The sequence below is a fragment of the Olea europaea genome, unplaced genomic scaffold (assembly GCF_002742605.1).
Source record: "Olea europaea var. sylvestris unplaced genomic scaffold, O_europaea_v1 scaffold1391, whole genome shotgun sequence".
Lineage (NCBI taxonomy): Eukaryota > Viridiplantae > Streptophyta > Magnoliopsida > Lamiales > Oleaceae > Olea > Olea europaea.
Genome location: NW_019231432.1, coordinates 35,611 through 48,133, shown reverse-complemented (window position 1 = coordinate 48,133; position 12,523 = coordinate 35,611). Strand labels below are relative to the sequence as shown.

The 12,523-nt window shown below is 37.9% G+C and overlaps 1 protein-coding gene across 1 annotated transcript; it reads left to right on the top strand.

The window, feature by feature from the left end:
- The first annotated feature begins 10,465 nt into the window (after positions 1–10,465).
- On the top strand, positions 10,466–12,307 carry LOC111375616 (MACPF domain-containing protein At4g24290-like). The gene is made up of 2 exons (XM_022998467.1): positions 10,466–11,432; positions 12,053–12,307. Exons 1-2 carry the CDS (start codon positions 11,181–11,183, stop codon positions 12,305–12,307), a joined length of 507 nt encoding a protein of 168 aa, XP_022854235.1. The 5' UTR covers positions 10,466–11,180.
- The last annotated feature ends 216 nt before the right edge of the window (positions 12,308–12,523 follow it).

Below are 12,523 nucleotides of genomic sequence, written 5' to 3'. Positions count from 1 at the left end.
CGAAATTCTTTACTTCACACTCAAACACCCAAAATATTTTCTTTAACCCCGACTCATGCAACTATAAACGTGTAGTGTCTAGACTATCATGTGTGGATGATCGATGACCTAATAAAACTTACAAAATGTAAACAAATTCCTAAACAAATGCAATAAAATAAATTGAAGGATACAGTGGGTTGCCTCCCACCCAGCACTAGTTTATAGTAGATAGCTCGACGTTCCTGCATCTTCTTTACGTTGGGTTGTTAGTTGCAGAGTGGACTTCTGCTTAGGGAAATTACATCCCCAATAATGTTTCAGTCTTTGCCCATTGACGATGAAAGTGCCTTTGGTCTCGTGACTTACTTCAATAGCCCCATATTGCATCACCTTAGTTATGGTATAGGGACCCGACCACCTTGTTCTTAGCTTTCCTGGGAAGAGTTTGAGTCTAGAATTGTACAATAACACTTTCTGTCCAACTTCAAACTCTCGCCTCTGAATGTTTAAATCATGTCATCTCTTGTTGCGCTCTTTGATCAACTTTGAGTTCTCGTAAGCTTCCATTCTCATCTCATCCAATTCATTAAGTTGCAGCAGTCGTTTTTCACCAGCAGCCTTGAGATCCATATTCAACTGTTTCATAGCCCAATATGCTAGATGTTCCAACTCCAATGGTAGATGACACGCTTTCCCAAAAACCAGGCGGTATGGAGACATTCCTATTGGTGTCTTAAACGCTGTTCTGTAAGCCCACAGTACATCGTCCAACTTCTTAGACCAATCCTTTCGGGATGAGTTCACTGTAACATCCAGTGTTCTTTTTAACTGCCTGTTCGAAACTTCAACTTTCCCATTGGTTTGTGGATGATATGGAGTTGCTACTTTATGTTTCATTCCATATTTGTTCAACAGCTACTCTAATTGACGATTTATGAAGTGTTTGCCCCCATCACTTATTATTGCCCTCTGTGTACCATATCTTGTAAATATGTACTTCTTCAAGAACTCTATCACCACTTTCGCGTCGTTAGTAGGCAATGTAACAGCTTCCACCCACTTAAAGACATAGTCAACGGCCACCAAGATATATTGATTTGAGTACGATGGGGGAAAAGGTCCCATGAAGTCTATTTCCCATACATCAAATATTTCAACCTCCAAGATGTAATTTAGTGGCATCTCATTTCTTCTTGAGATATTTCCGGTTCGTTGACATTTATCGCATCTCTTCACATACTCGAACGTGTCTCTGAATGAAGTAGGCCAATAGAAACCCGACTGTAGTATCTTTACAGCCGTCTTTGAAGCTCCAAAATGCCCAGCATATGCAGAAGAGTGACAATGTTCTAGAATCTCAGGTACTTCATCTTCAGGAATACATCTTCTGATTATCTGATATGCGCCTCTTCTGTAGAGAATGGGATCCTCCCAAAAGTAATACTTCAGCTCTGCGAAGAACTTCTATCTTTGATGGCTAGAATACTCTCGTGGCGGGATGGACTTAGCAAGGTAGTTAACAATATCAGCGTACCATGGGACTATTTCTACTCCAAAAATTTGCTCATCTAGAAAGATTTCATTGATGTCAACTGATATCTCAGGTTCATCCCGTTCCAATCTTGATAAGTGGTCGGCTACCACATTTTCACTGCCCTTCTTATCCTTTATCTCAATATCGAACTCTTGCAACAACAATATCCAATGGATTGATCTCGGCTTAGCATCCTTCTTTGTCATAAGATACTTCAGAGCGGCATGATCTGTGTAGACGATGACCTTAGACCCAACAAGATACGATCTGAACTTGTCGAATGCATAAACCACAGCTAGCAATTCCTTCTCGGTCGTCACATAGTTGATTTGGGCGTCGTTCAAAGTTCTACTTGCATAGTATATCACATGAAAGATTTTATTCCTTTTTTGTCCCAATACCGCACCAACTGCATGATCACTTGCATCGCACATTAGCTCAAAGGGAAAATCCCAATCAAGTGACACAATCACATGCGCTGTTGTGAGTTTTTCCTTCAAAGTATTAAATGCTATCAAACATTCCTCATCAAACTCAAAAAATACCTCTTTCATTAGCAAGTTGCACAGAGGCTTAGTGATTTTGGAGAAGTCCTTTATAAACCTCTTGTAAAACCCTGCATGCCCAAGGAAACTTCGAACTCCTTTTACTGATGTAGGTTGTGGTAATTTCTCAATAACCTGAATTTTTGCCTTATCCACCTCTATCCCCTTTGCCGATACTCTATATCCCAAGACTATTCCCTCTTGATCCATGAAATGACATTTCTCCCAGTTCAATACTAAGTTCGTTTCTCTGCATCTTTGCAAAATCAAATTTAAGTGATCCAAACACTCATCAAATGAGGTCCCAAAGACAGAGAAGTCATCCATAAAGATTTCAATGAATTTCTCTACCATATCTGAGAAAATTGCCATCATGCATCGCTGAAATGTGGCAGGAGTGTTGCAAAGTCCAAATGGCATTCTTCGGTATGCAAAGGTACCATAGGAGCATGTGAAGGTGGTCTTCTCCTGATCATCTAGTGCCACTGGTATCTGATTATAACCTGAATACCCATCCAGAAAGCAGTAGTGGGAATGGCCTGCCAATCTCTCCAACATCTGATCTATAAACGGAAGAGGGAAATAATCTTTCCTTGTAGCGGTATTTAGTTTGCGGTAATCAATGCAAACTCTCCACCCTGTTACCGTCCTTGTCGGAATCAACTCATTCTTTTCATTCTGAACCACTGTAATTCCTCCTTTCTTGGGCACAACTTGCACTGGACTAGTCCATTTACTATCCGATATTGGGTAGATTATTCCAGCATCCAGAAGTTTGATCACCTCAGCTCTTACTACCTCTTTCATGTTTGGGTTTAGCCTCCTTTGACTTTCAACTGTTGGTCAAAAATTCTCCTCCATGAGAATTTTATGCATACATAAGGAAGGGCTGATCCCTTTGATATCAGCTATGGTCCACCCAATGGCTTGCTTGTTATCTCGAAGCATCCTAAGCAGTTTTTCCTCCTCCACTTCACTAACCATGTTTGAAATTATCACTGGAAGTGTATTGGACTCCCCCAAATATGCATATCTTAAGTGTGGGGGCAGCTGCTTAAGTTCCAACTTTGGTGGTTTCAGAATAGATGGCTGTGATTTCTCTGGCCCTGTCCCAAGCTCCTCAAAGTATCGTTTCCGCGTGTAAGGTGGGTTGGATTCCAAAAATCTTGCACACATTTCTATGTCTACAGAATTAGAACTCGTGGATTTAGAATATGCAATGCAGGCCTCCAATGCATCTGATGGATTTTGCAGTGTAAATGACTCTTCAATCATTTTATCAATCATGTCAACCCTGAAACATCTGTCAGTCTCTATTGGCAGTTTCATAGCCTTGAAGACATTGAATGAAACTTGTTCTTCTCCCAATCTCAGTATCAATTGCCCATTCTGAACGTCGATCAAAGATCTGCCTGTGGCCAAGAATGGTCTGCCCAGTATTAAAGGAACATCTTTATCTTCTTCCATATCCAGAATCAGAAAGTCTACTGGGAATATGAACTTCTCCACTTTAACCAACACGTCTTCAATTATTCCTCGTGGATGTGTCAATGATCTGTCAGTCAGCTGTAAGGTCACCGTGGTAGCTTTAGCTTCTCCCAATCCTAATTTCTTGAAAATAGACAATGGCATTAAATTAATACTTACACCAAGATCACATAAGCTTTATCAAAATAAAATTCACCAATGGTACAAGGGACAGTGAAACTCCCTGGATCTTTCAATTTTAGTGGGAGCTTTCTCTGAATCCTGGCACTCACTCCTCTATTAGCATAACTGTCTCGTGATCTCCTAGCTTCCTATTGTTTGATAGGATGTCTTTCAGGAATTTTGCATAGTTAGGCATCTGAACCAGTGCTTCAGTGAATGGGATGTTGATATGGAGCTTCTTGAAGACTTCGAGAAACTTCTTGTATTGCTGTTCTATCTTTTGCTTCTTCGGCATCTGTGGAAACGGTATGGGTGGCTCATAGGGGTTCACAGCTACAGTTTCTTTATCCCTTGAGTTTCCTTTATTTGCTCTCGGTGTTGGCTCTTCTGTCTGTTCTTCTTGCTCCAAAATCTCTTCTACTTCAGGAGACACCTCTTCTCTATTTGCCACGGGATTATTCACTTGTCTCTCAGGTAGTTCCACTCCACTTCTCGTTGTTATAGCCTTTGCATGCTCTTTCGGATTGACTTCTATGTTACTTGGCAGGCTGCCTGGTGCTCTACCTGTTAATGCAACTGCCATCTGTCCTATCTGAGTTTCCAAATTCTTAATGGCTGCATTCTGATCCTGAAGAGTGGCTTCTGTCTTCTTCATGAATTGGTTGTTCACCTCTATATATTGGTTAGTCTGTTCCATGAATTTGCCAAACATTTCTTCCAATTGAGGCTTCTTCTCTTGCTGTTGATATTGCCCCTGTGGCTTGTTCTGATTTTGGTTGCTCCAAGAAAAATTGGGGTGCTTTTTCCAGCTTGGGTTGAAGGTCTCTCCATACACGTTATTCTGCTGGTATTGTCCCCATTGAGCAAAATCTGCTTGCTCTTTTCCTTGTGTCGAAATTGGGCATTCTGCTGTCACATGTTTAGCTCCACATTCCTCACAATTTGCCTTCTTTGTCTGCGCTGCATTAGTTGACTGGTAATGTTTTCCACCTTGTGAAATAAGGAATCAATCTTAGCGGATAACGCTGAATATACATCCACTTCATAAACTGCTGGTGTCTTCTTTGGTACTACTCGTTCCATGGTCCACATTGCTGAGGTTGTAGCCATTGTCTCATATAACTTCAATGCTTCATCAATTGTTTTTGTGGACAATGACCCATTAGCTGAAGAGTCGACCATGCTCTTGAAAGCTGGAAGTAGCCCTGCATAGAAATATTGGACCTGAAGTCCCTTGCTAATCCTGTGGTGCGAACACTTCCTTAGTAGATTTTTGAATCTGTTCCAAGCCTCATCAAAATTTTTAGATTCACCTTGCCTGAAGATAGATATGTCGTGCTTTAACTTTGCAATCTTGGCCAGTGGGAAGAACTTAGTACAGAACTCCTGAGCTAGGTCATTCCAGGTAGTAATGCAGGCTATCGGCTGAGAATCAAGCCATTCAATCGCCTTGTCCCGCAGAGTATGTGGAAATAGTCTTAATCTTATGGCGTCGTCAGAGATTCCTTGATATCTGAAGTGCTGGCACAACTCTAAGAAGCGCGAGACGTGCGTGTGCGGATTCTCTTCAATTCTTCCATAAAACTGATGTCCATTCTGGAACAGTTGTATCACATTTGTCTTCAACTGGAAATTTGGCTGCCCGAACGGTGGATACACAATGCTGGACTGGCTTTGAATGATTTGAGGGGACATGAACTCTCCAACGAGCATGTTTCCTTCGTCTTCTTCCCCTCTTTCATTGGCTTGTACAACAGGATTGTGTTGTACGTTCTCCATCTGATTTCTCGCTACTCTGTTTTCTCTCTGCCTTCTTCTAAAGCTTCGTTCGATCTCTGGGTCGGCTGGGAGTAGATCTCCTTCAGCAGATCTTGGCATGCACTTCTACAATAGAATTCGATTTAAAGACTTAAGTAACTAAAATATGCACTTATGTAATAAAACTAACTAGCAATAAAATAAAATGAACTAAAATAAATTAAAAATAAAAAGTTCAAATTAGTGCTAAATTGAATAAAATTAAACGAATACTCAATTCCCCGGCAATGGCGCCAAAAACTTGTTCGCGAAATAATTCTTTCGATTTAAAACTACTGCAAGTGTACGATTCGTAACAAGTAATAAAGTGGATTTTTAAAAGTCCGAATATCGTCTCTCAGAGATTGAGTAGTTCAATTCTATATAATCTAGCCTTAACCGAATCTAATTGAGTGATAATATGATCTAAATGCAAAAAGCCCTAATTTCAATTAAAAACTTTAATTTCAACTAAAAACCATAATTTCTATTGAAAACCCTAATTCATCAATTAGAAACCCTAATTTCGAAATTTCTCTAATTAAACGACTCAAACACTCAAGTAAATGAAATTTTGCAAATTCAAAAGTTAATTTAGGGAAATGAATCAAACTAAAGTCACTAGAATCACGAATCCCCAATTGAAGTTATAAAAAACCCTAATTTCATAAAATTAATGATCCGGTGGAAATTTTGCCAATTCAATGTTCCTAATTCTATCCAATATATTCTCTCGATATATATTAGACCTATTCTTGCACACCACCAACCTATATCTCTATGGATGATGCAAATATACAAGAATGCGTGTAGTTTTGTGAACAATTTGAGAATTGCATAAAGCATAGGGGTATATCTCTATCCCCTATCGGACCTTATGTTAATTTACACCTTATCGAACATATTCCACTTCTCTCGAATGTAAGAAATAAGTCATCAACACTCACACAATCATTGGCCACTAATTGCGGAAGAAAATTAATGCATGTAAACTAATCAAATTATCCAAACGAGTCTTTATATTAAATTCATGAAATATGGAATTAAAATAACAAACAACGGTTCATCGATCACCTAGTAATTAAAAACTTAGCCTAGAATATTCATAATTACAGAAAAAAAATGAAATTAATAAATAGAAAGAATAGCATCCGTATGAAAATTCCTTGAATTCTTGAATAAAACCTTGAAAACCCGATTGAATCCTTGTGAAATCGGCTTCAAGTTCGTGTTTCTTGCCTCCAAAAGTTATATTTTTCTTCTCCCTGGACGTTCTGCCCTATTTCTGATGAATTTTGGCTTTTATGCCATGTCCTCACGGGGCCCCGAAGGAGTTTTAATTAAAAACGGAAGTTCAGAATTTTCGTCACATTTTTAAGCCATGCGCCCGCATGGTGTTAAACCATGCAACTACATGGTTCAAATGATCTCCCCAATAAAATCCCTGCTAGTTCATGTGCGGCCGCATGGTATAATTGCATGCGGCCGCAAGGTTGTAACTTTACAACCTTGCTATTTTGGTCCCTGAACTCCGTTTTCTCTTTTCTTGATCTCTTTTCTTTCTTTCCTTTGTTCCATTATCAAATGCTGACTCCTAATTGATGTTTGGGTCAATCAATTCCTTGATCACTTGTTTGGCTCATCTTTTGATTAATTGCAATTTAGTCCTTCATCTTTCACTTTTCTTCAATTCAGTCCAATGTTACTTCTTTCTTCCTCCGATCGTCTTGTATCGTCCTCAATCTCATACTTGGCATATTTTCATTCTAGTTCTGCACTTTAGCTCAACTTTCCAATATTTGCACCTTTGGTCCCCGAACTATCGCTTTGTTTCGTTTTGGTCCTTTTTCGGCTCTTTTCTTCTGAATTCCATCTTTTCCATAGAAACACCTACATTGCATGAATTTAACGAGATTAAGTCACAATTCAACTACTTTGTTCATATTTAAGTCATGTTTGTGAGCTAAATAAGTGTGTAAAAACACACTTATCAGGCATCGTTCGGGTATGTCAAGAACTGTATGAAGGTTGAATGACCAATAGAGGATTCGTTACTCTTAGATAGTAAGAGATTGTGATCTGCATTTCGTTCATTAAGTCAATAACGAAATCCTTAACCAAGGTATACACACAAGTCGAAAAGGTGTTTTCAACTCATATTGACTTAATAGTAGAATGAAAGATATGATCGATAATCGAGATTGACACACTTCCATATCTCGTAATTGATCGGATCATATTGACGAAGGGATTATAGTTTCATGGTAAACGAACAGATTTGATTTTGTCATACCACGTGACATTTCCCGTCACATGTGTTGCCCTGATACATTGCTAGATGTCAATCAGGGACGGCGAATGTGAATTGGTGATAAATTAAAAGGGTGTTTTAATTTATCAATTTTTTGATTAGATCAAAATAATATTTCATGTCGTTAGGCATCGTAATCGGGAACCTGATGGGTCGCACATAAAAGAGAATTGGAAGATTACAAATTGTCAATTAATTAATTGGATTGGTTATTTATAGCGCCGAATTAATTAATTCACGGACCAGATTTAATTAAATGGATTAATTAAATATTGGATCGGACCAGGTCGAGCCCGTTTGGGCTTATATAAATACATGACTAGGGTTTTAGAGCCATAGAGTTTTCATAATTTTTGCTAGCAGAAGTCGTGAAAGCCCTGGTGGTTGCAATTCGTTCTCTATGTGGAATTCATTGAAGGCTGGACAATTGGACAGCTGTGGGAGGCAGATCCAAGTTGTTGGAACAAAGATAACACAAAGTAGTTTGCAAATTCAAGAAGAGGTATAACTTTTATCACAATTTCTATCTAAATACAAAGAAAAATCCTGGAGAAAATTGAAATTGTTTTTATTTTCCCTGTGCATGTTTAAGTAAATTCTCAATACAATCAACGGTCTTTAGATAAACATTCAACAAAATCATAATTCAGAGAAGAGTTTACCTACAAACTATTTAAGAATAAAAAGTTAAAAAAATGAGTAATTGTGTTCTAACTAACGTTCTAAAAAGCACAATGTGTGGCGATGCGTGAATGCTAAGTTATAGGCTGAGCGAGCTTAGGCGAGACATAGGCTTAAAAAAGCATAAAAATGCGTTTTCTTATTTTAATTTTTAATCAATCAAAAATCGTTTAATAATTAAAAATAATACTTACCAAACATTTAAAACAAATTTATAGGAAATGTATACATTTTTCAAAACTTTCAACAAAATGATAAGTTCTAAATATCAATATTAAATAGTATATAAATAAGAATTTTTTGAAAGATTTTCTTTGTTCAAGGCTTCAAGTAATTATTTTGAATTTAGAACCAACGAAGTGAATAAATCAACATTTAAGTTTTAACTTAGAAAAATTGTTAAATAATAATAATAATAATAAAAACAAAATAATAATAATAATAATAATTTTTTTTTAAACACATAACCACGCCTAGGTGCGCATTAGTAGTCAACGATTGCTGTTAACCGCTAAATAAGACGTCAAGCCACTTAACTTGGCGTTTTAGCCACACATCACGCATTGGCGATGCCTAATATGCGCCTTTTAGAATAGTGGTCCTAACATGATAGACAGCTTATTCGTAAGCAAGAAACGAAACCCACAACTTTGTAGGTAGATCTGGGCAAATTGTTCCGGGTTCATTTTGATGTAGTGGCTATTTGTATGGAGGTCAACACAAGTAAATAATCTTAAGAGTACATTTTAATAACATCTAGCTTTGTGCCTTTTTAATTCATCAATGATTTTACGTCTCTAACTACGTGACAAGCCACATGGCTGCCAACTAAGAAAAGCACTGAGTAAGTATTTTGCCGATGTCCAATTTTATCACTTTTCGAGGCGATGAAGGAGCATCCCATTGCCTCCTTGGACTTTGCTTTCCAAGGATTCGGATGCACAACACATGCCTCATCGACTAATGCCCTTGAGGCTACTTAGCCTGAAGTAGAAGCGTCAACACCTGACTCCGAAGTGGTGAGAGGAACCACTACTAGTAGTCAAATAAGATTGTTCTTTGGTGTTCGAGGTGGTAGTGATGCTCTGAGGGCTTCTCATATAACTTATATTCTGATATATAGAGTTACGTGAGTTGTGATTGATGGGATGTCTTCTGCAATGATTGTTGGGAATTAAATTCCACCTTTTTTGCCTAGGACAGCATGCGAAGCTCATAGTTGCTGATTCCTAGGACACGACATTGTGACGTCATGAAGCTTGGTTAAAAAAACTCACGTTTACTGTTATTCAAATGTAATTGCAATCTTAGCAATTCTTTCTATAATACAAACTCTTTTGGTCATATCTCCTTCTCTTTTACCATCACCCCTCACACAATATATTTTGTCTTATCCTTTTCGATTGAGCATCAAAGTGCATATGATCGTTGCTTTCTTAATCCTTTGTGTTTGGAGGGACTTTAGTCTTGCATTTAAAATATGCATTGTCATATATAATTAGAGGGGAGTGGATATGCGATATATTGACGCATTAGTCCCAAACAAATTTAAATGCTGATAAATTAGCATTGTTTGTAAAAAATCATACCTTAATCACAAGTGAATCCAAAAACCTACCTATTTCCCTTGAAAAATTGTTCATCTCGTATGGACTGTGTTAGACGAATCGCGCGGGTAACCGCGCGATTGACACACATACACACAAGGGGGAAATGTTTTTTAATTTGATACGGGACCCACACCTCGCCTGTGAGGAGGTGGTCAGCCGTGGTGTAAACCCCGCGGGTCGTTTAGCATTTTTCATCTCGTATAGCCATGCCCGTTTCTAACTAGTGGGACCACCATTGGACATTTAACAATCACGTGGCATGAAAAAAGAGTGACGTTATCACCGTTTTTTTTTTCCTTCCCCCTAAATAGTAAATTAACACACAATTTCCGAAGCCCTTCATTCACTCCAGTTATTTTCAAATTTATATTCCGAAATAAGAAATAAACTAATTCTTCCCCTCAACTCAGAGTCTATAGTCTACTTACTTGGAAAAAGGGCAACATTTCTCTTTAGATCTGAGCTTGAGATTAATCTCACTTCAATAATTAGGGTTTGTAGGTTTTTATCTTCCATAGCGTATCAGACTTCAAAGCTCTGAGCTTTTTCTTATTTTTTTCTCCTCTTATTTAAGGCGGAGAAATTCTAGGCTTCTGTGATTGTATCGGAGAAGTAAAAAGATTTTATTGAAGAAAGTGAAGCCGTATTTGACTATATAGGCAGGACGTTGTTTTCGGTCTTTGAGCTTGTTGAAGTGGAAACCTTGATTTTGAAAAAGAAAAAGACTATTTTTTACTTTTGAAGCTGAAAATATTCGTAGATTTTGATGCGATTTCTAGCTGGTTAAGAGTTTCCAGGTTGATTCGTTAATCTTTGGTTTTTTGGATTCCAAGCTTGAATGTCGAGAGGGCAGATTTAAGAGAAGCGAGCCCCAAATTTTGGCTCCGAATTTCTGTTTGTTGGTGATTTCATTTTGCTAAATGTTGTTGAAAATCGCGTCATAATATAGGTTTCGGTTGTATTTTCAGTAAATACTGGATTTGGCTTAAACTTAGCTCAATTCGGAGATTTTCAGCTATTTTTGTTAGGTTTTGACATTTTTTTATAGAAATATTGTTATGTTCTGAGCAATGGCGCTTAAGCTTCCCGCGTCAGAAGCAGCCAAGGTTGCCATTCAGTCGATTGGACGTGGATACGACATATCCTTAGATCTGAGGTTGAAGTACTGTAAAGGGGATTCACGTTTGATTGAGATCGGTGAGGATCAGGGTAGGGAGATTGTTCTACCTGGCGGGACTTCTATGCCAAACGTTTCAAAATCGATCAAGTGCGATAAAGGAGAGAGAACGAGATTTCGCTCGGATGTTCTATCTTTCCAGCAGGTTTCGTTTCTCTTACTTTCACTACTTTCTTTTAGTTATTTATGTAAGTATCTATATCTGATTGTCTGCACCCACTTTTGCTAAGAATTTATGTCTTTTCATTTTTTATCAAGCAAATTCTTGGTTGTTGACTGCCAGTGAGTCTTATTTTACATGGCTGTAGCTGTTTATTTGTAAGTGTATCAATGTGGTTTTAATGCCAAGCAGCAATCTTGCTTAAATTATATAGTTACGGCACTCTCCCTCTGTCCTGTTCATTGGTTGAAACTCTGTACTAGCTTGATGATGTTACCATACTTCAATTGCCTGTTAAGATTTTTGTGTATTCTTCTCATCTGGAGCAAGAATGTTGTGAAATAGCCACATATAAAACTTTGTTTCATGTAATGCTTTGACAACGTCTGAAATGAATATGGCCTCCTCTTCATTCACCAAGCATGATCACAAAATGAAACAATAAAAATACTTGAAAAAGTTGAAGGAGATTGAAAGCACAATTAACTGCACAAATTCTCTGCCTACTTTTAAATTTTACTACTGCTCCATACTTCGTGTTGTAACTTGTACTACATCATTTTTTTCTCGAATTTCATGATTTTTGTTTGCAAATTACCCTCTAGATGTCAGAGCAATTTAATCAAGAGCTGTCATTGACTGGAAAAATTCCTTCTGGGCTCTTCAATGCTATGTTTGAGTTTTCTGGTAGTTGGCAAAAAGATGCGGCATACACAAAAACCCTTGCTTTTGATGGAATGTTCATATCACTCTACACTGTTGCACTTGAAAAATCTCAGATGGTGCTGTGTGATCATGTAAGAAAAGAAGTTCCATCAACATGGGAGCCTGCTGCATTATTCCAGCATCCAGAAGTTTGATCACCTCAGCTCTTACTATTTCCTTCATGTTTGGGTTTAGCCTTCTTTGACTTTCAACTGTTGGTCAAAAATTCTCCTCCATGAGAATTTTATGCATACATAAGGAAGGGCTGATCCATTTGATATCAGCTATGGTCTACCCAATTGCTTGCTTGTTATCTCGAAGCATCCTAAGCAGTTTTTCCTCCTCCACTTCACTAACCATGTTTGAAATTA